Source organism: Microcebus murinus, chromosome 18 (genome assembly GCF_040939455.1).
Source record: "Microcebus murinus isolate Inina chromosome 18, M.murinus_Inina_mat1.0, whole genome shotgun sequence".
Lineage (NCBI taxonomy): Eukaryota > Metazoa > Chordata > Mammalia > Primates > Cheirogaleidae > Microcebus > Microcebus murinus.
Genome location: NC_134121.1, coordinates 2,527,450 through 2,554,530, shown reverse-complemented (window position 1 = coordinate 2,554,530; position 27,081 = coordinate 2,527,450). Strand labels below are relative to the sequence as shown.

The 27,081-nt window shown below is 51.4% G+C and overlaps 2 protein-coding genes across 6 annotated transcripts in view; one reads left to right on the top strand and one right to left on the bottom strand.

The window, feature by feature from the left end:
- The window catches only part of RNF213 (ring finger protein 213), a 94,758-nt gene that overhangs the window by 49,727 nt on the left and 17,950 nt on the right, over positions 1-27,081 (top strand). For 4 of the 5 annotated variants that reach the window (XM_075993998.1, XM_075994001.1, XM_075993999.1 and 1 more), the window contains 21 exons: positions 673-4,281; positions 5,811-5,947; positions 6,340-6,435; positions 7,650-7,768; positions 8,486-8,605; positions 9,043-9,188; positions 9,534-9,681; positions 9,950-10,088; positions 12,292-12,483; positions 13,332-13,477; positions 14,677-14,831; positions 16,400-16,612; positions 16,956-17,134; positions 17,719-17,839; positions 21,524-21,624; positions 21,735-21,917; positions 22,643-22,812; positions 22,909-23,008; positions 25,053-25,164; positions 25,715-25,928; positions 26,163-26,353. In XM_075993998.1, coding sequence (XP_075850113.1) covers positions 673-4,281; positions 5,811-5,947; positions 6,340-6,435; positions 7,650-7,768; positions 8,486-8,605; positions 9,043-9,188; positions 9,534-9,681; positions 9,950-10,088; positions 12,292-12,483; positions 13,332-13,477; positions 14,677-14,831; positions 16,400-16,612; positions 16,956-17,134; positions 17,719-17,839; positions 21,524-21,624; positions 21,735-21,917; positions 22,643-22,812; positions 22,909-23,008; positions 25,053-25,164; positions 25,715-25,928; positions 26,163-26,353 — 6,591 coding nt within the window. Of the gene's footprint in view, positions 1-672; positions 4,282-5,810; positions 5,948-6,339; positions 6,436-7,649; positions 7,769-8,485; positions 8,606-9,042; positions 9,189-9,533; positions 9,682-9,949; positions 10,089-12,291; positions 12,484-13,331; positions 13,478-14,676; positions 14,832-16,399; positions 16,613-16,955; positions 17,135-17,718; positions 17,840-17,958; positions 20,385-21,523; positions 21,625-21,734; positions 21,918-22,642; positions 22,813-22,908; positions 23,009-25,052; positions 25,165-25,714; positions 25,929-26,162; positions 26,354-27,081 lie in introns of those variants that run through there. The other variant, XM_075994000.1, reaches the window with a different exon arrangement.
- Positions 23,002-27,081, bottom strand: part of ENDOV (endonuclease V) — a 36,072-nt gene continuing 31,992 nt past the window's right edge. The window contains exon 10 of the transcript XR_012912990.1: positions 23,002-23,969. The gene's annotated coding sequence lies outside the window, so the exon portion shown is untranslated. The remainder of the gene's footprint in view (positions 23,970-27,081) is intronic.

The window sequence follows — 27,081 nt, the reverse complement described above, 5'->3', positions numbered from 1 at the left end:
TTGAGCAAGAGCAAGAACCTATCTTTACAAAAAATATAAAAATAAGCCAGGTGTGGTGGCGCCTGTAGTCCCAGCTACTCTGGGAGGCTGACCCAGGAAGATTGCTTGAGCCCAGGAGTTTGAGACTACAGTGAGATATGACGCCATTGTAGTCTGGCCCAGGTGACAGAGAAGACCCTGCCTCAAAAAAAATACTCTTACATTAATCAGCGGTGTCTTAAATCTGTTCAATTCAGGCATAATGCCGTATGTCACAGTTTAAATCCCAGCTGTGCTCTGAATATGGTAAATTCGTTTGCTGAGAGAAGGCATCTTTCCTGCAGGCTCTGATGGGAAGGAGACTGTTGTCGGGAATTTCTTAGCAAACATTTTTATGCTCACACAGGTGTATACGTCAGTGCTTAATGGGGAAGTCCTGTTGCAGGAAGCTGGGCTAGAAAACGCCCTCTCTTCCTAAGAGTGTGGCTCCCACCATTCGGCCTCCACAATACCTTAATGTGCAAAACACATCCAATGTAAACAGTAAAAAGAGTCTACGGAAACCTACGTATTTTTAAGTAATTTTTTTTTTTTTTAGGTTCGTCCCATAAAGATCCCATGGAGGGTCGAAACACGAAAAGCATTTGTTAGGAGGCTTAGTCATAACCACATTACCAACTCTCTCCTTTCCAGGGTGCACGTGCCCCCCAGTTCGGTTTTCTGGACATCTTCCCAAAAGTCACCTGCAGGCCTCCCAAAGAGGTGCAGGACATGGAGCTGAGTCCTGAGAGGAGCGACCGAGAGCCCGGGATGGATCTCGTAGAGTTCTGCAGCGAGACTTTCCAAAGACCTTACCAATATTTAAGACGATTCCATCGAAACGAAAACCTAGACCGGTTTCAGTACCAAGAAGGCTCCATTGAAGGCAACCCACAGGAATGCCTCCAACATTTCCTGATTTACTGTGGGGTGATAAACCCGTCTTGGTCGGAGCTTCGGAACTTCTCGAGGTTCTTGAATTACCAGCTGCGAGACTGTGAGGACTCTCTCTTCTGCGATCCAGATGTCATTGGAGACACCTTGAGGGGCTTCAAGAACTTTGTGGTGACGTTCATGATCTTTATGGCAAGAGACTTTTCTACACCGACACTTGACACCTCTGACCAAAGCCCAGGGAGTTACACGGTCCCCATGGATGGGGTTAAGGAAGAAGATTTGGCCCCTTTCTCCCTCCGGAAGCGGTGGGAGTCAGAGCCCCACCCGTACGTCTTCTTCAACGCTGACCACACCTCCATGACGTTCATAGGCTTCCATTTACAGCCCAACCAGAATGGCGGTGTGGACGCCGTCAACCGCTTGACTGGGACCGTGATCAAGAGGGATGTCATGACCGCAGAGCTGTACAGGGGGCTGCTGCTTCAGAGGGTGCCCTTCAACGTCGACTTTGATAAACTGCCCAGGCACGAGAAACTCGAGAAGCTCTGCCTGGTCTTAGGGATCCAGTGGCCCATAGACCCTGATGAAACGTACGAGCTCACTACAGACAACATGCTCAAGATCCTTGCCGTTGAGATGCGGTTCCGATGCGGGATCCCGGTGATCATCATGGGAGAAACCGGCTGCGGGAAAACCAGGCTCATCAAATTCCTGAGCGACCTGCGGGGCGGCGGGGCCGACGCTCAGACGATAAAGCTGGTCAAGGTCCACGGAGGAACGACGGCGGACATGATCTACTCCAAAGTCAGGGAGGCTCAGGACATCGCTGTCCTCAATACGGCCAACCATCAGCTGGACACCATCTTGTTCTTGGACGAAGCCAACACAACGGAAGCCGTGAGCGCCATCAAAGAGGTCCTGTGTGACCGCACGGTGGACGGCCAGCCCCTGGCAGAGCGCTCTGGCTTGCATGTCATAGCTGCCTGCAACCCTTACCGGAAGCACTCGGAGGAGGCCATCTGTCGCCTGGAGTCTGCCGGTTTGGGCTACCGGGTCAGGGCGGAGGAGACGGCGGACAGGCTGGGCTCCATCCCCCTGAGACAGCTGGTGTACCGCGTCCACGCTCTGCCCCCGAGCCTGATTCCCCTGGTGTGGGACTTTGGACAGCTGGATGACACTGCTGAGAAGCTCTACATCCAGCAGATCGTCCAGAGACTGGTCGACTCCGTCCGTCTGGAGCCGGCCGAGACCCGTGTGATCACAGAAGTGCTTTCTGCCTCTCAGGGTTTCATGAGGAAGAGACAGGACGAGTGCAGCTTTGTCAGCCTCCGGGACGTGGAGCGCTGCGTGAAAGTTTTCAAATGGTTTTACGACCACAGCGAGATGCTTTTAGTAAAACTGGACTCGTTGGTCCGCGAGTCCAACACCAGCAAGGGTCACGTCCAGAGAGACCCCATCCTCTGGTCCCTGGTGCTGGCCATCGGCGTGTGCTATCACGCCTCTTTAGAAAATAAAGACTCGTATCGCAAAGACATTTGCAGGTTCTTTCCAGAACCGTACGATGACAGCAAGGTTATTCTGGAGGAAATAACTCGAACACAGGATCTCTTTCTGAACGGCGTCCCTCTGAGGAGAACCATCGCCAAGAACTTGGCTTTGAAGGAGAACGTCTTCATGATGGTCATCTGCATCGAGCTCAAGATTCCTCTCTTCCTGGTGGGGAAGCCTGGCAGCTCCAAGTCTCTGGCCAAGACCATCGTGGCGGACGCCATGCAAGGCCAGGCCGCTCACTCGGATCTCTTCCGCAGCCTGAAGCAGGTCCACCTGGTGTCCTTCCAGTGCAGCCCGCATTCCACGCCACAGGGCATCATAGGCACCTTCAGGCAGTGCGCCCGCTTCCAGCAGGGGAAGGACCTGCGGCAGTACGTGTCCGTGGTGGTGCTCGACGAGGTGGGACTGGCGGAGGACTCGCCCAAGATGCCCCTGAAGGCTCTGCACCCGCTGCTGGAAGACGGCTGCGTCGAAGACGACCCCGCCCCCCACAAGAAAGTCGGCTTCGTGGGCATCTCCAACTGGGCCCTGGACCCCGCCAAGATGAACCGCGGCATCTTCGTGTCGCGCGGCAGCCCCAGCGAGCAGGAGCTCACGGAGAGCGCCAGGGGCATCTGCTCTTCCGACAGCCTCGTTCAGGACAGAATCCAGGGCTTCTTCGCACCCTTTGCCAGAGCCTACGAGACGGTGTGCGAGAGCCAAGACAAGGAGTTCTTCGGGCTTCGCGACTACTACAGCCTCATCAAGATGGTCTTCGCCGTGGCGAAAGCCTCCAACAGAAAGCCTTCCCCACAAGACATCGCGCAGGCCGTCCTGCGCAACTTCAGCGGCAAAGACGACATCCACGCTTTGGACATCTTCACAGCCAGTTTGCCGGAGGCAAAGTGCTCGGAAGAAGTCAGCACTGTGCAGCTGATCAAGCAGAACATCTACGGGGCTCTGGAGAAGGTGCCAGGCAGAGGGCTGGACGACGTGGACTCCCGCTACTTACTCGTGCTCACCAAAAACTACGTGGCCCTGCAGATCCTGCAGCAGACGTTCTTCAGCGAGGGCCAGCAGCCGGAGATCATTTTTGGTTCCAGCTTTCCCAAGGACCAAGAGTACACCCAGATCTGCAGAAACATCAACCGCGTGAAGGTCTGCATGGAAACGGGCAAGATGGTGGTGCTGCTGAACCTGCAGAACCTCTACGAGAGCCTCTACGACGCGCTCAACCAGTACTACGTCTACCTCGGGGGGCAGAAGTACGTGGACCTGGGTTTGGGGACCCATCGTGTCAAATGCCGGGTTCACCCAGACTTCCGCCTGATAGTCATCGAAGAGAAGGAGGTTGTGTACACTCGCTTCCCCATCCCCCTCATCAACCGGCTGGAGAAGCACTATCTGGACCTGAGCACCGTGCTGGAGAAATGGCAGAAGAGCATCGTGGACGAGCTCGAGACGTGGGTGGCGAAATTCGTCCACGTGAAGACGGATCTGTTGCAAGCCAGACACAAGTACAGCCCTTCTGACGTCTTCATCGGCTACCACTCGGACACCTGCGCCTCGGTGGTGCTGCAGGTCACAGAGAGGCAAGGCCCCAGGGGCCCGACCGAGGAGCTTTACCAGAAGGTGTCCACGGAGGCCAAACTGACCCTGCTGGATTGCGCCACCCCCGACGCCGTGGTGCGGCTGAGCGCCTCCTCGCTGGGCTTATTCGCTGCTGAGTCCCTGTCCCGGGAATACTACCACACTCAGCAGCACGACTCCTTCTCGGATTTCCTGTGGGCTCACCTTGAAGCGACAAGCCAGGAAAGCCATGCCGTCTTCACGGAGGTGAGTGCCTTTCTACCATTTCGCTCTGTCCTCTTTCGCCTAAAAGTCCTGAATCCCTAGGGCCAGGGTTCAAGGTTCTTTTCAAGTCGGTGTATCAGGACCATAGTGGACATGCCAAGACTTTGGGTCCTCTCCGTGGTAAGTGCGGGGAGGACCAGGTCCTCATGCGAGTTCCATTTAGCCTCGGTTTGAGTGTCTGCTGCTGTGCGGGCTCCGTGCCGACAGCAGCATCAGCGTCAACCAATGCAGCCCCGCGGCCGGGTGCCTAGCTAGGCGCGCTGGGGATGTGGAATCAATGGGCCCAGGGCCTGTCCTTGGTGTTGTCCACGTGTAACGTGGGAAGACTGGCACGGGCACAGATGCCGTGGATCGTGTATGGTAAGTGAACGCCGTGTTCAGGGCAGAGAGGGGCAGTGCAGATCAGGATAAAAGGGCAGACGAGATTTTCTCTAGGACAGGCCCCTCCAGCTGGCCGGAAAGGGATTCTGGGCAGAGGGCCTCCATGGGCGAAAGTTATGGTGTGACACGGCCCCTTCTGTGTAGGAGGCCACAGGGCGCCTTTGGCCGAGCTTAGAGTTCAGGGCTGTGAGCACTGAGACGGGGAGCAGGTGCCCTCAGAGAGAATTCGTGGGGGGCCATGAGTCCGCGTGGCCCAGCTCTGGCTTTGCTGTGCAGAGGGGAGTGACGGAGGAGTGTGTGTTTGGATGTGTCCCTCTGCCGGGGTGATGGAGACAGAGTCTGATGAAAGAAAGGCCATTGTAGAACAGACCAGTGGGGAGGCTGCTGGGACAGGGACGATGAGAGGCGTGGACGGAACTGAGAAGTTGGACACAAATCAGCGGGCTAGGGACACCCAAGGAGGGGCTCTGGAGGTGGAGTCCTGGAGGGGTGACTCCCTGGATTCCTCCCCAGAGGGCTGGGGGTTTGCTTCATTGTGATCGATAATCCAGGAATGAGTGACAGATTTTGGGGGCCAATGGCAAAGTGTATTTGGGACACGTTTTGCTGTCTGTCCTGCAGTCGGGGGTAGCAATCTGAAGCTCGGTGGTAGGGCCAGGCCTGGAGATGGGATCCGGGCGCTAAGACGGCAGCATGTCTTAAGAAACGTTTGGGTTTGCACCGTGGGGCGTGATCCACGGTGGAGAATTGCTAACAGCAGGGGACGGAGGTGTCACCAACTGCTGACTGCTTCAGGAGACGGGAAGCCACATGATAAGAATTGGCATCTGTGCTGAGCCGTAAAGGGTCATGAGAATCCCAAGTAGTGACCTAAATAGGAAGGGACGCTGGCATCTAGGAAGGAGACTTTTGCATCTTTGGGGCAGGGTGGAGTGTTTTCTCCGGTACCTCTTGATCCCTGTAGGCTCTGCTGGCCTCAGCACCGCCTTGTTTCTGAAAAATCTGTGGGTTTGGATTCTTTTCTCTCTGTGCCAGCGCTGAGCCCATAGATGTCGGCGTACCATCCTCAATTTCTGCCACCTAATCCTACTTGAATTCTGGCAAATAATTTGCGTCTCCTAACTTCGCAGGTCACCACTTTCTCCAGACTGCTGACGAGTCACGACTGTGAAGCCCTGGCGTCGGAGCTGGCAGGCAGGGCCGCGAAACCCACAGTCCTGTGGCTGCAGCACTTCTACACGGAGCAGTCCTTCCTCAAGGCGGTCCGGTGAGGCGCCCTGCCCGCCCTCCCCTCCCGGCCCACCGAGGGCCGCTGCTGCCCTGCGGCTCTGGCGCCAGCCTTGGTTCACGAACTCTGGGGACGCGTGGCTGTGGAGAGCGTCAATGCCGAGTCCCCAGGTGTCCTCCTCACGCTCATGTCCTGCAGCCCAGCACCTCCGTGACAGCGTTCCCTGAAACCGCTGTCCTCATATCGCACCGGGAAGCATTTGTGGGGTTTTGAAAATTTCTCCACGAGATTGTCTATTCGTCTTATAGGAGAAAAATCCCCCTGAATGGTTCTTTCTACACGTAGCCTTCGTATTTTCCATCACTTTACGGAATTCTGTTATCCACTTTTTAGGACAGAGAACTCATTGGAATAATTTCCTTTTCTTTCAGAAACGGCTTAACTTGTGCAGCCGGATGCAAAATCCTCATTATTCAGACAGATTTTGAAGACGGAGTTCACAGTGCTCAGCTCATTGCCTCGGCTAAGTATGTTTTTAGTGTTTTTCTCGGAAAACTACACAAGAAACCCAAAGTTTACTGAGGAGCTCCTAAAGAACGTCTTCCAGTATCGTATCATCATAAACATGGAAATAGAAATAAGAAAAACTCTCCCCCTGCTCACTGTGCCGTGTGGACTAGAGAAACTGGAGAGACGAAAAGAAAAGGCTAAAAAGAACAGCAAATAGTGAAATGCAGGAAGTGTAGATAATGGAAATTACAATAAGATATAAATGGATGTCCTTGAAGCGTATGTGTGCAGAAATGCTTTGGTAAATGTTAATTTGAATTACACATATTTTACTTATTGCCGGTTCAAGGGCAATAATGGTATGTAAATGCTTTCGTTCATGTTTAGTGGACGTTTTTATCGTGTTCAGAAGGGGAAATCTGAATTAACTGTGTTTTCTTATTACTTAATGTTAAAGTAAAAATGATTTCTAGGCCCTCTTTTTTTGTTGAGACAGAGTCTCACTCTGTTGCCCTGGCTAGAGTGCCGTGGCGTCAGCCTAGCTCACAGCAACCTCAAACTCCTGGGCTCAAGCGATCCTCCTGCCTCAGCTTCTCAGGTAGCTGGGACTTCAGGCACCCGCCACTGTGCCCGGCTAATTTTTTCTATTTTTACTTGTTTGGCTAATTTCTATTTATAGTAGAGACGGGGTCTCGCTCTTGCTCAGGCTGCTCTGAAATTCCTAAGCTCCAGCGATCCTCCTGCCTCGGCCTCCCAGAGTGCTAGGATTACAGGCGTGAGCCACCGCGCCCGGCCCTCTGGGCCCTGTTAAAGCACAGGATGGCGTATTTCAGTTCATGGCTGAGTTACATCCCGAGGGAAACTGGCTTTGGAGAACTGGGGGTGCACAGAGCTCCTCCTCGAAGGGGAGAGTTCAGCCAGCCCCACCTGTGTGTGTTGGGGCCAGCCCCCTGCGGGGCACACGGCAGGGTTTCTGAACAATGAAGGGATGCCCCTGCAAAGCAGAGGGACCCGGCAACGGGAAGAAGACGAGCCTATTGAGGAAGGACTTCCCATCCTGTCCTAACAGAATAAGTCACAGGCATCAGGGTGTGACATTTCTTTAAAGCCAATCAAAACGGGAGGCCGTGAGACTGAGCCCTGCAGCGCCGAGGACGCCCTTGAGCAGCTGCACGACGTTGCTTTGCTTCTTTGCCTGTTCTGTTTTGATTTTTCTCTGTTTGTGAAATAGGTATTCTGCTGTAAACGAAATCAACAACATACAAGGGAACGAGGGCTGCGTCTTAGTCTATTTCATCACAAAACTGTCCCGGATGGGAAGCGGAGCATCCTATGTGGGATTCCATGGAGGTAGGACCATAATCTTAGTGAATGTATCTATCTAATACTGTGCTTTTGTCATTTGGTCCTATGCTGTACATGTCTGAAATGAGAACATTAATGTTAATCGCAACAATTTTCTTTTCCGATGCAATTAGATTTCTTACCAGTAATTACCATAAAAAACACTGACCTAGGGACTTGATGCTACAGCACTGAGCATTTCCTTCATTTACTTGTAGATAAAGCCTTGATTAGTCCCTCTGGCCCCTCCTGCGGTTAGGTGGACACCAGAGGAGAGATTCCCACTCGTGTTGAATCGTGTTCAGGGCCGGGGATGGGATCTTCACACAATTCTCTCTGTTTTTCTGAGTAACAGTGAACAACTACTTATGACGTAGGACAGCCAGTATTCTAGAAGCAGGGAATTCACAGATAACGGAAGGCAGGCCTAGCAGGTGTCTCACTAATTACGATACAGCAAATCTAAGGACACCCTTATAACAGAATCGCAGGCCTTATCCCGATATCCTTCCCAATCTGTTACTTCGGGTCTTAACACTGAGTTTCTGCTGGAGTTGTTGAGAGACGCGTAAGAGAAGCGGTGGGGCGACGTCTGTGTAAGTACGCTCGAGGGTTGGGCCTCCCGGCCATTCGTTCACCGTCAGTGCAGTGGACGCTCGGGACGAGCAGCGAGTCCCTGCTCCTGCGTGACGAGAAGGTTCCTCGTGGCTTTGTTCCCCACAGGGCTATGGCGGTCTGTGCACATCGACGACCTCCGGAGATCCACAGTCATGGTTTCGGACGTGACGAGGCTGCAGAGCGTCACCGTCAGCCAGCTGTTCGAGCCGGGAGAGCAGCCGGAGCGTGAGTGGCGAGGGGCGGACTTGCAGGCAGCGGGCGGTTCCAGCAGGCGGGGCCGGGCCGCCGTCACCTCCGCAGGAGCTCAGCACGGCCCTGGCGTGACTGGTGACTCCTCTAGAGCACAGGGCCACGCAGCTGGTAGCCTTCCCTCGAGCAGAAGTGAGTCTTCCTGAGTAGGGACGGCCCTGGGAGTGAGTGAGCTCTGTGTGCCTCGGTTCCAGGCTGGAGGGACGGGGCTGCCGCCGGAGGGCCGCACTGAGTGGGTCCCTTTGGGGCTGAACCTCATGAGAGACATCCTCCCGTCCAGAGACCCACCACAGAGCTGGGGGCTGGGGACGCCCGGGAGTTGGAGCCTGAGCATGCAGACCCCAGACGCTGCCACCGGCACTCCGCACCCCACCTTGTGAGTGGTGACCAGATGGCGTTTGCTTCGATTGCAGTGGCGATGGGACGCGGGGCAGAAGATGACGGAGAGGAGGCGATGGAAACAGAGAGCAGCAGATCCGGGGAAACGGCAGACGGGGACATGGAAACAGAAAGTTCTGGGGGGACGGAAGATGAAACCTCCCAGACGGGAGGCCGTGATGTAAGTTCCAGTTTTGGGGCCCCATGTGCTGCTGGTGACAGGTCTGAGCTGCATCTTCGTAGTTAGAGGAGTCCATGCAGCGGTACAGGGGTTGGGCTGATGTCTCTCGTCCCCAACACGAGTCACCGTGTCCTGGTTGGTTATCAGGGAATCAGCCAAGGGCACCTGTGCCGGCAGGTGGTAGCTCGGCACTGTCAGCTTTGTCTGTGAAGGCCGCCCCCGCCCCCCATGCTGCCTGCGTGCCGCTCGGACACCCCCGAGGGGCTCGTGGCAGTGGTTCGGTAGTTTGGCTTGTCCCCGCCAGGGACTGGCAGACACAGAAGACGTGACTGTCCCCACCCACAGGCGCAGGTCCTGGACACCACGCGGCTGCTGAGGAGCTGCGTGCAGAGTGCCGTGGGGGTGCTCAGAGACCAGAGTGAGAGCTGCGGGCGCAACATGCGGAGGGTGGAGCTTCTGCTCAGCCTCCTCAGCGAAGACAGCGAGCGCAGCGGTGAGTCCCCGCCCCTCGGCCACCCGAGTGGGCTCTTCCCCAGGAGTGAGAATCTTCCCACCCAGTGTCGGGGGGTGGGGGGCGCCCTTCTGGGTTTCTGTGGCTCAGCAGAAGCGGCCCACGCGGTGGGGCTCTAAGAGCACCTCTCACATTGCGCTCTGGAGTCGCCTGGCGGGAGGACTGCCCATCCGTGGGTTGGGCGGAAGCCGGGGGCCCGCAGCGCGGTGCCCGCGGATACGCTCAGCGTCCGTCCCTCTGCCCTTGACAGCGTCTTTCCTGCGCGTGTCCAAGATGCGCCTCCACGATCTTTTAAAGAAGCAAGAAGAGAGCCACCTCCCCAGCCTGAAGCAGTGGGTGTCTCGGGAGGCTTCGAACCAGGACGCCCTCCAGGAGGCGGGCACGTTCAGGTACCAGACGGGAGACGGAGCGCGCAGGACGGCGTCCGTGCGCGGCGGGGCGTGGCCCCTGTGCGGAGCCCTCTCCAGCGCGCTCGGGCTTTCCACCCTCTGAGCCAGGCAGAGCTGTCGCTCTTCCTCCAGGAGCACAGAACCAATCTGGGCGGTGGTTCTATAGGTGATTGTTGGACTTTTCTCTTTTTTTATGTGTGTTCAATTTTTTTTTTTTTTTTTTTTTTTTGGAGACAGTCTCACTCTGTTGCCTGGGCTAGAGTGCCATGGTATTAGCCAAGCTCACAGCAACCTCAAACTCCTGGGCTCAGGTGATCCTCCTGACTCAGCCTCTGGAGTAGCTGGGACTACAGGCATGAACCACCGTGCCCAGCTAATTTCATATATATATATATATATGTATACATATACATATATATATTTAGTTTTCCAGCTAATTTATTTCTATTTTTTTTTTAGTAGAGGCAGGGTCTCACTCTTGCTCAGGCTGGTTTCAAACTCCTGAGCTCAAATGATTCTCCTTGGCCTCCCTGAGTGCTGCGATGACAGGCGTGAGCCACCGCACCAGGCTAAACTTTTTTGTAATAACAAAACTTGAAAAACTAGATTGTGTTCTTATAGGAGGAAAACGCTTACTAGCATGTTGTAAACCTTAGGAAGGGACGCTATTTTAGGTAATTAAATTAGAAAGGTGATATGCGGGAGGGAACAGAAATGATTCTCCAAGTCCTGCTGCTCAAAGTAATGATAATCACAAAAACAGGACCCAAGAGTGTCATTACTGCCCGTGGTCCTTGACCCTTTGCTCGGGACTCACCTGTGATGACCTCCGAGGCCCCGTGTTTGGAGGAAGGTCTCCGAGACAGAGGATCAGCCGTCCTGGCTGGCAGGGCTGTAGACTGGTGCCTGCCTTCTCTGCTCTGTTTCCTCGTCTCTAAAGGAAAGTTGAGTCCAGCCCTCAGTGCCCTCCACTGCCGCCGCTGCATTCTGGGGACAGAACGGCATTGACTGAAAGGGTGGGCTTGCTGGCGCTCGGCACGGCAGGGGCTTCTCTGGTTTTTCTTCCACTTCTCGTTTCTTTCCTCATTACACCTTCTGCAGGAATTTCATAAGACCAGTTAGGGACCTGGAGATATTTTCACTTCCCTCGGCTCTTGCTGTGGGTTTCATGAATACTTCTCCAGATCCGCACGTCCAGCCCCCTCCGGCCACCCCTACGTGGCAGGGCGTCCTCCGTGTGCGGGCATGCAGCGCTGCCCGGCCTCTGCTTTGCCCCGGTGTGCCGGCGACCGCGGCACTGACCACTGGCTCTGTCCCTCCCACGGCACCAGCAGCGCCTGCGTGGCCGCTGAGATGGGGTCGGAACTGCGCCCGTTCACGCCACCCGTTCCAGAGCTGGGCGGTGCTCCAGGAGCTGCCGGTTGACTGTGCCTGGACTTGGGGACCAGCTCCGTTCCCCACTGCCACAGTCTCTGGACTTAAGTCGTTTGCCCCCTTGGGGTTAAACAGCCCAAATCCTTGGAGTCCTTCTGTCCCAGCTCCCAGTTCTGCCAAATAGGCGCAGCTGCTCCCGTGGGTGGCTCTGACCTTGGCTTTTGTAGTCTGTGTCCTCCTCCTGGTTTGGTGAACCTCTGTCAAGGGGATCTCTTTGCTCATTCGCAGGCTTAGTTTTCTCATTTTAAAATTCTCTTCAGGTTCCTGTGTATTATATACTTTAAAAAGTATATATATATATATTTTTTTGAGACAGAGTCTCACTCTGTTGCCTAGACTAGAGTGCCACGGCATCAGCCTAGCTCACAGCAATCTCCAACTTCTGGGCTCAAGCAATCCTCTTGCCTCAGCCTCCAGAGTAGCTGGGACAATAGGCACGTGCCACCATGCCCGGCTAATTTTTTCTATTTTTGTTGTTTGGCTAATTTCTTCCTATTTATAGTAGACATGGGGTCTTGACAGTTTATTAGATGTAGAATTAAGCTCCATTCCAGTTCTGCTTCTAATCATAGATATTTCCATTTGGGAGTTTCTTTTCTAGTACTAAAAAATGATGAAAATTTCAGTGTACAGCCATAGCTATAGTGCAGTAAGTAGTAGACTAGATGCTTTGTTAACGCTCAAGAAGGAATGAACTGTCCAAGGGTGGCAGGCACTCCGCCGTGGTCACGTTCACCTTGACGGGCTCCCTCTCTCTCCTGGGCTGCAGGCAAACCCTGTGGAAGCGAGTCCAGCGGGCTGTCACGCCTCTCCTGGCACGAGTGATATCGTTCATCGACAGAGACGGAAACCTCGAGCTCCTGGCCAGGCCAGATTCTCCGCCCTGGGCAAGAGACCTTTGGATGTTTATTTTCAGTGACACTAAGCTTCTGAACATTCCTCTTGTGATGAATAACGCAAGGTGAATAGAAGACTTTGTTTTAAGGGGAAAAAATCATAAAATAGTAGCACTTTTAATATGTTCTCCCAGGTGTTTGATAAAACACAGATACTGCCTTTAGAATGACATTTGTGGGCTCCTCTTGCTGCGTAGAGGATCAGGCGTTGCAAAAGAAGTTCACTGAGGTTCTGAGGAATCCTCGTTCCTCGCCACCACCTCATTTCCCGCTTTCCCAGCGCCCACTCTAGCTGAAATAGCCCGGTGCGACTGGGGTGTGACGGGGACGCTGCGCTCACGAGAGCCGTGGTGCCTGTTCCCTTTTCCTGTCCCTCGTCCCACGCGAGGAGCTGCACAGCCCAGCCCAGGCCTGACCTTACAGAGCTCAGCTCAGCTGGCCTCCCGAGAGCGTCCTCTTTGCATTGCAGGGGGTGCCGATTCTGGGACACGGGTTAATGAGGAATATATAAATAAGTGGAATTCCGAATTGCCAGAGGAAGCTCTTACTTAGAAGACAAGGTGCCGCTGATGTTTGAGAAAGAAAAAAAATCGCTCTGACAAATCATGCTCTGTATCAGGAGGTATCAGAGAAGAGCAGGTGCAGGCACTAGAGGACTTGTTCTGCCAGAGCGTTTGGGCAACTTCCCCACCAGCCTGGGTTTGCTCTTGTCTTGTCTGTAGAGCAAAGGGATTGCATGAGGTAGTCCCCTCGCTCCTTCATGGCGGGAACCCGCACCTGCAGAGTGGACCAGCAGCTGTCTGTGCAGCCCTCAGCACCCTGTGACTGAAGGGAACTTGCAACACTGCTTGTTGTCGTGTGTTCTGAGTGACCTCTCATTAGGCACATTCTGTCCTCCTTTGCCTCCTTGCAGAGCTGAAAGTGAGATGCCCTCCATCGTGGTGCAGAACTACATGAACCTTCCAGAGAATGCTTCCAGTGACGTCCCATTTAGCTGGAGAATCAAGGACTACCTGGAGGAGCTTTGGGCGCAGGCTCAGTATATCACAGATGCGGAAGGTGAGGCCACCTCGGGACAGGGCAGGGCCGGCACGGGCGGATCAGCCTGTCACTCACAAAGACGTTGCCTGACAATAAGCAAGTAGACGATGGCCGTCTATGCCAAGGCTCATTTTGGAGGCTTCAGTTTTAACACTGTTTGTGGAACAGCCTCAAACGTACGTCATTCCTTCATGTAACGTTTCTGCGGAAGGAGCGAGAGTCCCCAGCAGGGTTCAGGAGCCTTCCGGTCCCACGGCAAAGGGAACCCTGAGAGGAGTGTCAGTGCCATGGTGGCCAGGGGTGCAGCGGAATGGGGCGCGTTCTGGCAAGAAGAGGACTGTTCCCTGCCACCAGTTGGGCATTCCCACTCCGAGGTTTCTGGAAGCTAGGGCACGAAACTCAGGAGGTGCCTTCAGCTGGGCCTTTCACAGAAGACGCCAGCCGCTAGAGCATCCTCCTCCCCCAGACTGAGCCGCCAGTTCCTCCTGGGTCACACAAGCCCAGGCGTGGCGCTGCGCTCTGCTGCCGAATGCCGAGGAGTGTGGCCATAGTTGTTCCAGAAACGCCAAGAATAACACAACATTTTTTGAAAAGTCATCTTTCATTCACCGTTTCTTTACAAAAGTGGGGAAAACACGCAGATGAGCTTATTTTTGGAGATTAGCATTCTGCCACTTTTGTTGGACAAACTTGAAGTAGTCTTTCTCCTGAGGAGAGAGCGTTTCCTTTTTCAGGGCGGCGCTCTGACCGAGCCTGCTTTCCTGTGATAGCTGCACCTCGGGGCCGGCTCCCCGTCCACTAGAAGCCAGGTCTTTCTGGTTTGACGGTTCTGGGTCCCCAGCCTCTCAAGAGCAGCCCACTCGCTCCTGATTTACTCGGACCCTGGGTTCCCGAGCATGGTAGGACTTGTAGACGCGCAACACACAACTCTGGTGTCTGACACCGGACAGTTTTTACCCTTTGGCCGCTGCCTTGCCTGTCTGTGGCCAAAATTTACCATGGATTCTGACTTCCTTCTTTATTCCACTGGAAAATACCTTATACGACTAGACAGCGACCATTCCTTTTATCCCCCATGAGATCGGGCATTTGGGGCGCCGTATCTGGGCTCCCACCACGGCCCTGCTCCTGCATGGGGGCCGGGCTCTTCTGGACGGGAGGTGAGTGTCGGGGTTTAGAGTCGCACTCCGAGCCACTCTCTGGTTCCCTCTCTGCAGGGCTGTCACAGAAGTTAGTGGAAATCTTCCGGCAGACTCCGCTGGGCGTGTTTCTCGCCCAGCTCCGTGAAGAACAACAGCAAGAGCTTCTGCAGCGCTACTGCTCGGACTTTCTCCTCCTGACCACGCGTGTGTCCTCGCCGGAGGAACTAAAGGTAGAGACTGACACTGGGCCACGTGTGCAGCTTACGTACCGTGGGCCAGACGCAGAAGCAGGCACGTGTCCTTGACTGTGGGGAATGCTGGGGTCTGCGGGGGTCTGCTGGGGTCTGCGGGGAGGTGGTAGGTGGGTCGCTGCTCGGCCTTCTGGCCTCGCAAAGTGCTGACCCTCCACCCACTGCCCAGGCCACCTAAAACACGGAACCTTCTGTCAACCTGGGGAGACCTCCGATTTCCCTGTCATGCCTTCTTTTTAAATGTTGAGTTCCTCTGCAAGATAATTACGGTCAATATCTAACTAACCCCATCGGGTAAGAATAAGAAATGAAATTCAATGGAAAGAGTAGTACTTTCGACTACCTAGAAATTGTAAACTTCTCTCTATAAAAAAACTCACACGTGTGAGGAGAACATCCTGAGAAGCCATATCACTAGAGGTGAAGGTATTCTTAGGGATAAGAAAATACCCTAACTTTAAAAATGGGTAATAGTTATAGAAGCACTTTTAACAGAATAATCATATTAATATCAACATGCAGAGAACACTTGAAATTGCTCAGCCTCACTAGTAAATCAACGAAATGTGTAAACAATTTTGAGACTATTTTTACCTACTCATTTGGCAACACGGAGTTTTTTTTTGTTTGTTTTTGAGACAGAGTCTTACTCTGTTGCCCAGGCTAGAGTGAGTGCCATCAGCCTAAGCTCACAGCAATATCAATTTGCTAAGCTCAAGCATTCCTTCTGCCTCAGCCTCCCAAGTAGCTGGGACTACAGGCATGCACCATCATGCCAGGCTAAATTTTTTATTTTTATTTATTTTTAGTTGTCCAGCTAATTTCTTCATATATTTTTAGTAGAGACTAAACGGTCTTACTCTTGCTCAGGCTGGTCTCGAACTCCTGAGCTCAAACGATCCGCCTGCCTTGGCCCCCCAGAGAGCTAGGAATCCAGGTATGAGCCGCCGCGCCTGGCCAGCAACACGGAGCTTGAAGGCGGAGGGCAGCGAGCGCTGCAGAGAAAGGCGGCGGCTGCTCTGGACCCGCCCGGCGGGGCGCTGCCGCTACCTCACAGAGCCTGAACGTCTCACTCTGTCCTAAGAAAATTACTGGACACATGCACAGATATTTTATTCATGGGAATGTTCTTTTCAAATTTGTCTCAAAAATTAAAAATTAGAAACCATTGTTCAAAAATAAGAGATGGACAAATTAAAATATAGCAATTCATTCAGTGGGTTATTAAGCAGCCATTAAAAACGATGCTTTCAAGCAGGCTTAGTAACAGAGAGCAGAGTAATAGACTGACACAGAGAAGCGTCCGTAACGCAACGAGCAGCGGGAAACATCAGGACGACGCCGTGACCCTAATTGGGAAGGACAGGGAGGGGAGGCAGACGTAAAACCGGCCAGAAGGAGCCACACCAGACAGCAAACGGGATGCTGACACTAAGCGTGACCTCCAGTATGTTCCCGTAGTGTCTGCATTGTCCCGATTTTCCACGGGGGAAACATGCCATTTTCATGAATTGAAAATATATGCTAAAAACTTTTTCAACCCCCAGCTCCTGGAGGTGGCTCTGTGGTCCGGCATCAGTGAGCTGAGAGCAGCGTCGGGAAGGCCAGAGCAAGGGGTTTCCTTACCTTGGGTGCACCTTGCCTACCTGCACTTCAGGAGCCGGCTGCAGAACCTCTCCAGAATCTTGACGATCCACCCCCAAGTTCTATGTAGCCTGGCGCAAGCCTCGCAGAACCGCCAGCTGGCTGGCCCTGAGATGGTACGGCTCCTCTGGGGGAAGGCCCAGGCCGAGGACAGGCCCGAGCGAGTGTTGGGGTGTTGCCAGCTCCCCCCTGCGAATGGAAAGCTTGCGGGGCTGTGCTCTAAGTGGGGGACTCCTCCCCGGGGCGTACGTGTCGGTATAACTCAGAGATTTAGGAAGACATCCAACTAATGCTTCCTGTATCTCAAGACAAGAAAAGGTTAGCTTAGAAGCCTGGAACACAAGAACACACTGGGCGAACAGCCAGGCGTCTGGCCTGAGGGTTTAGAGCAGCCCCTAAGGAGGGAAGGTGGGGAAGGAGGGCCACAGCTCAGGCACGCACCTGTTCCCATGTCCCCAGATGCTGGACGTGACTGCAGCGACGGCCTGTGTTGAAATGCTGACGAGAGACGCCCTGAGGCCCAGCCCCCAGGCCTGGGTACAGCTGGTGAAGAACCTCTCCACGCCCCTCGAGCTCGTCTGTGCGGACGGGCACGTGCGCGGCAGCACAAGGCTGACCGCAGCTGTCGGGGAAGTCCGGTGAGGCCCGGAGCCCGTCCCTGCTGCGTGTGCTCGCCGGAGCCTGCCGCGTCCCGGGCGAGTCGTGGGAAGCACCAGCAGAAACTCCTGCTGCGGGAAGGGCTCTGCTCGTTCGCTCACTTTGCGTTTGCTGGGCGCTTGTTAAGTGCCAGGCATGTCATCGGTGCTGCAGACGCCCAGCACTCGGGAGAAGGCCGTGCGTTCACGAGCGGGTGCCTACGATGCCGCGCGGGAACTGCTGTGCGGGAAGGAGCCGTTAGCAAGGACGGCGGGGCTGGGCAGGGCGTGCAGAGAGGGACAGGCCATCAGCGTCAGAGAGACGGTTCCTGCGCTGGGCTCTAGAGGCAGGTGGGCCTGAGCAGGTCGCAGTCATGGCTCGCGTCGAGGCATCGCATATGGCACTTGAGTCTCCTCTGAGAGCGGGCACAGGTGGCGGGTCGGGCACTGCATCACGGGTCCGTGGGGAATCTGTGCTGCTGGCCTGTGCCCGGGGCCCTCTCTTCTCTCCCTGTCCTCTGTCTCCACACCTGCCCCTCTCCCCATGTCCTTTTGTCCCTGAGTGAGTGACACCCCTCTTTTGACAGACACCAGTGGAATCGGATTTTATCCACTGCACTCTTTGTGGAGCACGTGCTCCTGGGGACGGAGAGCCAGGTCCCCGAGTTAAGTAAGCTGGTGACCGACCATGTTTTCCTGCTGGACAAGGTGAGTGTGTGGGCTCGGCCCGGCAGTGAGTACCGAGCCACCTCTTTGCAAAGTGAGGAATAACTGAAACGTGACCTGACGCTTATCTGCAGGTGTAAACTGTGTTCTCTCTCTTCCAGCTCTCTGAGATTTTATCTAGAGGTGTAAAGGAGCACGATTTCATCAACATGCCAGTAAATTTTCAATGTCTAATTGCTTCGTTATTTACCTTCTCCTGATTGCTAAGTCGGGGCATACCATTTAGGGTTCTGTCGCATAAAGAGGAACTACTGTGGGAATCGCATGCACACAGGGACTCAGGCAGGCAGCAAGCTTGTGAAGACTCTGCGAGGAATTACGGGGCCTCGGGGGTGACCCCAGAGCAGACATCACCTGGCCCTCTCGGGGAGCCGCTTGTCACCATTGCCACGGCAAGGAGACAAGACGCAGAATGCCATAGGGATTGGGATTTCGAAGCAGAGTACTGTTGATGGGACCCAGACAACAGGAAGCCACCACGCCTCTGCCCCTTAACATCCTTTATAAAGCTAGTGACAGCACAGGACAGCACCCCTGCAGAAAAAGCCATCTCTGTGATCATGCAACGATGGCTACTCAGCAGAACACGGCCTCTGCCTGGCTCACCCCATGGGCTGCACAGGGCCACGTCCAGAGGTCTTGCCGTCAGGCCGTCTAAGCAGGGCAGCGTTAGCCGTCCAGCCTGCGGGTGCAGGAGGGCACACTGAGGAAGGCTGGCTTGGAAGCTAGGTGCTGTCTCCTCGGACATGGCCAAACGTCCATGGCTTAAATGCAGCCTCCGCTTATTTCTCGCTCATAGAGCAGGACGGGCACAAGCAGCCCCGGCTAAGGGACCAGCTCCCCAGAGTCAGGTACCCGCACTCCTGTCTCGTCCCTTCGCCTTCCCTAATGTGCAGCCTCGATCCTGGGGTCTCGGAAGGCTGTTCCTGGTGGCACAGCCCACGGGACAGAAGGAAGGGGAAGCGGAAGGCACGCCCATTCTCTTTAAGAGAACAGCCCAGGACATGCGCACTGTGCGTGCTCTGCCTCTCACCGTGTCACAGGTGACAGTCTTTCCAGAAGTTCTGCTGCAGATCGTAAAGGCACCATCAGCTTTGCAGTCTGTCATATCCCCACCTTTGCCATCATCCACCCAACTAGGCCACTGCCATATTTTTTTTATTTCGGTAAAATACACATAACATAAAATTTATCGTTGTAACTGTTCTTAAGCGTACAATTCAGTGACATAACTACATTCACATTGTTGTGCAATCGTCACCACCCTGTCCATCTTGAGCACTATCTCATTTTCCCAAATTGAAACCCTCTCTCCATTAAACACTGACTTCCCATCCCCACGCCCCAGCCCCTGGCAGCCACCTTCAGCTTTCAGTCCACGTGAACTGGACTATTCAGGGGCCCATGTAAGTGGAATCACATGGTCTTGTTCTTTTGTGTCTGGTTATTTCACTTAGTGTGTGGTTTTCGGGGTTCATCCGTGTTGTAGCATGTGTCAGAATTTCCTTCCTTTTTAAGGTGCATAATATTCCACTGTATGGATAGGCCCCTTTTGTTTATCCATTCATCTGCCGAAGGACATTTAGCTTCTGTCCACCTTTTGGCTACTGTAAACAATGCTGCTGTGAACATGGGTGTACAAGTATCTGTTTGGGTCCCTACTTTTAATTCTTTGGGATATATACCTAGAAGTGGAATTCCTGGATCATATAATTCTATGTTTAAATATTTGAAGAATTACCATGTTCTTTTCCACAGTGGCTGTGCCATTTTACATTCCCACCAGCAATGCACCAAGGTTCTGATTTCTCCATATCCTGGCCAACACCTGTTATTTTCCCTTTTCTTGATAATGGCCATGTTGATTGGTGTGAAGTGGTATCTCACTGTGGTTTCAATGTGCATTTCTCCAATGACTAGTGGTACTGAGCATCTTTTCACGTGCTTGTTGGGCCTCTGAATATCTCTTTGGAGAAACGTCTATTCAAGCCCATTTTTGAATCGGCTTTTTGATTAACAAATCACATTTATCAAGGTATTAAAAACACATACATCATTTCCAAGTAAGATTAATCCTGGGAGTTCAAGGATGGCTCAAGATCAGAAAATTTGTAAATGTCATCAGTTACATAAATTAAAATGAAAACTCTAAATGATCATTTCAAAAGGTGGAGAGGCCGGGCGCGGTGGCTCACGCCTGTAATCCTAGCTCTCTGGGAGGCTGAGGCGGGCAGATTGCTCGAGGTCAGGAGTTCGAAACCAGCCTGAGCAAGAGTGAGACCCCGTCTCTACTATAAATAGAAAGAAATTAATTGGCCAACTAATATATATACAAAAAATTAGCCGGGCATGGTGGCGAATGCCTGTAGTCCCAGCTACTTGGGAGGCTGAGGCAGCAGGATTGCTTGAGCCAGGAGTTTGAGGTTGCTGTGAGCTAGGCTGATGCCACGGCACTCACTCTAGCCTGGGCAACAAAGCGAGACTCTGTCTCAAAAAAAAAAAAAAAAAAAAAAAAAAAAGGTGGAGAAAAAGCATTTGATAAAATTTATGATTTCGGGAAAAAGGCTCTTGGCAAACTAAGAATAGAAGGGAACTCTCCTTAAGCATGAATGCCCAAGGCTTTACATATCAGAACATCTACACAAATATCACGCCTAACCACAAAATTCCATGCGCGTAGCTATTAAACTCACTAATCATGTATCCCTGAAGACGTATGTTTCCTGGAAACCAAGGCTTCCATTTCTTTTTTTCTTTCTTTACTTTTTCTTCTTTTTGAGACATAGTTACGCTCCATCATCCCAGGTAGAGTGGGTTGGCGTCAGCCCAGCTCACTGTAGCCTGAAAAATGGTGCCCAGCCCCATTTATAATAATAATAGAGAAACTTCCCATTTGCACTCAAGCAGATACATGTAAGAATGTTGAATACAGGATGTTGTGAATTGTGAAAAATTGGAAAAATCTAAATGCCCATTAACCAGAAAACAGGTAACTGGTACATTCATCAATGGATACCACATAGCACGTAGTGAGAATGATCTAGACCTCCATGTGTTAGTGCAAAGTGTAAGCTGCAGAAGCCTATGTAAGGTGTGACATCATTGATACAAAGTTTTAAAACATTTGAAACAATAACATAGTGTTTATGTGCATACAGATGTCCTAAGAGCAGAAATTTAGGGATACGGCTATCTCTGGGGAGGGGAGAGAGGGACATGTGATCAGAGAGGGACATGGAGTTCCAACTGTACTTGTAATGTTTTCTCTCTTTAAAAAGTGATCTAAATCAAATATCCCTAAAATGCTGAGATTTCCCAAAGCTTGGTGGGGGAACGCAGAGGGTAAATTGCATTTTATTATTTGAGGTTTGAAATCTCATAATAGCAAGAGGAAGATAGACCTTAAAAGAGAAAGAGAGAAAGGGGAAGATCAGCAGTTGGGAATGTGGTTCTTCTCCCTCAAAGCAGCATAATCACAAAGGGCGTCCCGGCTGAGGAAACTGTGAACAGAGAACCCCGAGGCCTTGTGCTGTCCCCCAACTGCACAGCCCAGCCAGCTGGTGCAGTGGGTGCTGCACTGTACCCCCGTCGCCTCGGGAGGCGCGCCTGTCAGGCCGGGCCCCGCCGTCCCCACTGTTGCTGACTTCTCATCTCACCTTCCTGCAGTGTCTTCAGGAGAACTCTGACATCAAGACCCACAGGCCTTTTGTGGCTGTGATGAAAGTCCTCTGTGAATGTAAGGACAGAGCCAGCAGGACCCTCACCAGGTGAGACCTTTGGCTTGGGATCCATGAAGGAGCAACTTCTGAACCTTCGGTGTTTTAGCTTCTGCTGGCCAGCTTCTCTGCTTCAGAACCAACCCCCTTCTTGGTTCTAGGGGTGGGATTCAGCCGTGCCCCATCTGCCTGGGAGACGCACAGGATCCTGTCTGTCTGCCCTGTGACCACGTGTACTGCCTGCGCTGCATCAAAACCTGGCTTGTCCCCGCACAGATGATGTGCCCCTACTGTTTAACTGCCTTGCCAGGCACCTTCTCTCCAACCGTTTCCCAAGTACACAGGTGAAACATCCTTTCTCCTTTTCCCCCCTTTTGTTTGCAGATACAGTATTCAAAATTATAAACTCTATTAACCTTCATTTGGTAGAAAACCCGACTTCAGGGAATTATCCTAAGAGAGACCACCACTAACGTACCTTCGTAAACATCCACTGTCTCAGAATTATCCTCTCTCCAGGATATGCACGTATAGACTTGGGAAACAGCAAATTTAGAGCAAATAAATCAGAAAGTATTAAAGCCCTCACTAGAGGCTCAAGGAATTTAGATGCAACTGGTCTGTCCTCGTCATTGTGCAAATGTCACTTATGCTCACTGACCTGAGGGTAAAACCGGCTCTTGTTTAGCTTTGCAGAGGAAAATAAAAGGAGCTGAAGCTCTCTGGGCTCAGCAGGCCTCAGGCCTGCTCTGGAAGTGGTTGGTTTTCCTTCCCCTTCCCTCCCTTCTGTGGCCCTGCACGTGAGCACCAGGCTTGCCTGGCGGGTGGGCTCTTTGACATACTTTGAGACACTGGAGGCTATTAGCTGGCCCAGTGATGGAAGCGTTTCCGGAAAGAGATGAGTCTAAATACTGTTATTGCAGTTTTGAAGACCAGCTGTAAGCAACGTAAGGAGTGACTTGAATCTTTCAAAATGAAATGCTGTCCATAATCCCACATCATTCTGTACGGAGGGATTTTGGAACACATTCTACAAGGTTTTTGACTGTGTTTTTCAACTGTTTCCAAGGAGAGCCATTGAAAAACATGCCCAGTTCCGGCAGATGTGCAACAGTTTCTTTGTAGACCTGGTCTCCACCGTGTGCTTCAAAGACAACACCCCGCCTCAGAAGGAAGTGATTGACAGCCTGCTGTCGCTACTCTTTGTACACAAGGAACTCTTAAAGGACACTCCCCAAGGTAAGTTGCTTTTTTCCTGTAAACCTAAAAATTCAGTTCTTCATCTCACTCTTATATGTCAGATGCAGTGAGCTACCTTTCTCTTTCCGGTTTAAGGACACCATGAACACACAAAATCCCTCTCTCCGTTTAACGATGTTGTCGACAAGACTCCGGTCATCCGCTCGGTGGTACTGAAACTGCTTCTGAAGTACAGGTAAGAGCACCTACCTTACCTTTGAGATGTGCTTCTAGAAAGCCTTGACTTCTTTTTTTCATTGTCATGGCTTTTTCTTTGCTACCAAATGTTCTTCTCATGACTAGTAGCTAGTTCATGATCACGGGAGGGTTTTCAGTGAGGGATGACCTGGCTTGTCTGTCTTGGTTGTGTGTTTCGACACTTTCACAAATAGGCACGGGAGTTTGGTCCACCCACAGCACATACTTAGCAAGAAGAAAACAGAATGCCGGGAAGGGACCATGGTGTTGCGAATCAAGCAGAACTTGTGAGTTCTGAGTCCTGGTTCAGAGCTACACAGTTTTGTGATTTTTTAGGATGGTAACTTAGAATCTCTATCACCCTCAATGTCCTAGGTGTCCTCTAAGTTTATGTTCCCCTGAACATGGGCTCTATCAGCATATTTCCTTGGTTAGAAAGGATGTTGACAACATGTGAGAATATTGCCACCTGTGGTCCTTATGTTGATCTAGCATTACGGTTCTGAAAGTGTCGGTGTGGATCCGTGGGTGTGGGGGAGGTCCCTGAGGTCAAAGCTATTTTCAAAATAATACTAAGACAAATCTGCCTTCGCAACGTGTTGGTATTTGCACCAATGCTACAAAAGCAGTGGCAGGTAGGACTGGCATCTTCGCATGAAGAAAGCCGTAGTAGCAGCCATTGTTTGCTTTACTACCATGCAAATGTAGGTTTTTAAAATGCAAGTTTCACTTATTAATTTTACTGACTCTCAGCCCCGGAGGATGGACTTTTAAAATATTTTGTGGAAATGGGCAGTGCATACAGTACACTCTAGCTGTATACCAAAGTGCAAAGGTCATCTCAAAGAGGATCACTCACAGCAGTCTTGTACGGACGGGCCGCTTTCTCATGGAATGCCGCTTGCCTCGCAGGAATGAGTGACAGCTGCAGTTGTTCAGACCTGGGCATCTGGCAGGCCCTGTCGGGGAAACAAGCAAAGTGAGCCTGTCACATCAAAGCAACGGAGAGTGTTTGTTGCTAATGATAAGATTCAACATTTGAGCAAAAATTAACATTTTGGAAAACTTGTATTCTCCACCATGAGCTTGTTAGCTTTCTAATACTTAAGGCCTTTTGGAGGCAATACGTGGTGATATGAATGAATGTAGATTAATATAGAGTAAATATGTCAACTTTTGCAAGATCTATACAGCTCAGTGAACCAATGTTTTTCAAACGGCCAATGCCTAATGTCACAAAGTCATGTGTGAGTGAAAAAATAACCCATTTAAAAATAGCGCAAGGGATACCCATGGATTTTATTGTAACTGACTATGGAAAGTGCATCGATACGGTTTCCCGTTCCACATTACAACTAACCTATAGAAATGATAATTTGTCAAGCTGTGGTATAGTATCAAAGAAGAATATCCACCACTACCTGCAAAAACTATTAAAACATTTCTCCCTTTTCCAACTATATAAAGTGTGAGGCCCGAGTTTCTTTATATACTCCATAGAGCACAACTGATCAGAAGCAGAAGCAGATATATATAATAAGTCACCTGACTTCTGTTCAGCCAGGCATTAAAGAGATTTGCAGAGATGTAAAACAAAGCCACTCTTCTCACTAGTTAATTTTCAAATCTTGGAAAATAGTGTATTATTTTAAATGTTATTTAACATATAATGGATTATTGCTATTTAAATGAGCTATTATTTTCAAAATGTTTTAATTTTTAATATCATAAATATTGATAGCTATAAATCAGATAAGGAAAAGTTCTTTGGGGGTCTCAATAATTTTTAAGATTTTAAATGGATCCTAAAACCAAAAAGTTTGAGAACAGCTGGTCTAAACTATGGAATTTTATATTCTTCCAATCTTGTGTTAAAATGTGTTCCATAAAATCATGATGTAAACTGTATATCCATATGTATGTTTATACACACAGACACACACAGAGAAATGGACGGACAGGTGACTGACAGAAGCCTTTTTGGGGAGTAAGATGGGTCTCCAGATGTGAAATAACCATGAAGAATATTTCTGTTTCCACAGCTTCCATGACGTAAAAGATTACATTCAGGACTACTTGTCCCTGTTGAAAACTAAAGCTCTCATAACTGAAGACAAAACTGAGCTGTACATGCTCTTTATCAACTGCCTGGAGGTACGCTCTCACTTCCCTGCATGTCTTCTGCAAACCATCTGAACCACATGGTTTAATGCAATGAAAAAGTATTTTCGAAAATTTACAGACTATAATTTTAGTCAGTAAAATTATCAGGTGCCATGTTCCATGCTGAAAAACAGACAGGTTCCAAAGACATTGCTCCTGTCCTCAGCAACTGTATGCATTGGCACTCATGTGCTAGAGGAACACAGCACCAAATCCGACAGTGCTCACGCCAGATGGTGACCTATGAGTACTTTTTATTATCCTCCTATTTTAACATCCAAAAGTTTTTATAATGTATAATAATGAAATTAGATGATATGAAATTGTTTTCTCATAGGTTTGCTTTTCCTCTCCTTCTTGCCCCAAAGATAGAAAAGAATGTTCGCTTTCCAGAATTCAAAACATTTACACTGAAACTTAGAACAATACTATTAATTCTCCCATTATTCTCCATAGAGTCACACTGTGGCAATTCCAGAAGGTCGGGGAGTTGTATATTAAAAATATTTGTATCCTTTTGTTTTTGCTCTTTGATCCTTAGGATTCAGTGCACGAGAAGACCAGTGCTTGCTCCAGAAAGGATGAACTGAAGAACCTACGAGAGCAAAGGCACTTCCTTGAGACGTATCCCCAGGCAAGCCGTGGCCAAGAGGCTGCCCGCGAGGCTTCGGTCGAATACCTGCAAGAGATCGCCACCGTCCGCCTCTGCCTCGACAGGGCTTCCGACTTCCTCGCGGAGCTGCAGGGAGGCTCGGGCAAGTCTTCCTACTTTGAGCTTAAAGACCGGTTATTTAGAAGTTGCGGAAGAATGGGAAACTGGTTCTTAGGATAATGCTGGTCCTTACTACCTCCTCTCTCTCCTGGGTGCGTTTTACTGTGACTCCCTAAAGAGGCAGCCCCATGCCCCTAGACTAGCTTCGTGTCCTGTGATAAATATCCCGAGTCAGTGGGTCACCCGTTGCTCACCCCCCTTCTCCCCGGACCCGCAGAGACGGCGGAGGAGAAGCGAAGCTACCTGCGGCAAGTTGAGCGCTTCTGCACCTGCGTGGAGAACGACTGGTACCGGGTGTACCTGGTGAGGAAGCTGGCCAGCCAGTGGGGCATGGAGTTCGTGCAGGGCCTCTCCAAGCCGGGCCACCCGTGCCAGTGGGTCTTTCCCAAGGGTGTCATCGAGCAGCAGGTGAGAGCGGGCTGTCAGTGCCCCCCGCTAGCACTCCCCCTGGGGGCCCATATTCCGCCCCACCGTTACCCTCCCCGGAGCCGGGAAGGGGCACACGCGTGTCTGCATGGTCCCTTGTCTCTTCTCCAGCTAATGTGACCCAGCTTGTGAGGACGCTTAGACCACCCGCCTAGGGCAGAGAGACAAGTTTGCATGCACCTGCAGGTCTCTGGTTGGCCATCCACCTGCAAAGCTTGTTTAGACATCACTTCTAATCAAATTCGACACACAGAAAGTGAAAGAATGTTTCTGTGGCCTTTGCTTTCAGCAAAGTAAAAGGGATTCACCCTGCAGGATATGTCCTTTTTGCCTCTGGCAGGCAGGAAAGGTTGAGAATGAGAACTGAGGATGGAAGAATAGTAGTAAGTTCAGCTCTCAGGGGTCTTTTCCAGGTGCTCAGAAATTAACAAATCCTATTGTCTTGGGATTTCAAAAATAGTACTAAGAACCCTGACTTTTTTTTTAAACTACCAGCTGGGGTTTAGAGTTGACCTAGTGTAAGTCACCCAGCCTTTGGTGCTGCTCTTTGAGGAGTGAAGGCAGCGCCCAGGTCAGCACTGCGCCCTCTCCAGGCTGTTCATGCACTTACACCCCTTCATCTACCATGGTGGACTTTCTTTCCAAAGACAGCAAGGGATGTCACCTCTTGCCCAGGACTGGGGAATCCGGGCTCAGCCGCCTTTGAACCT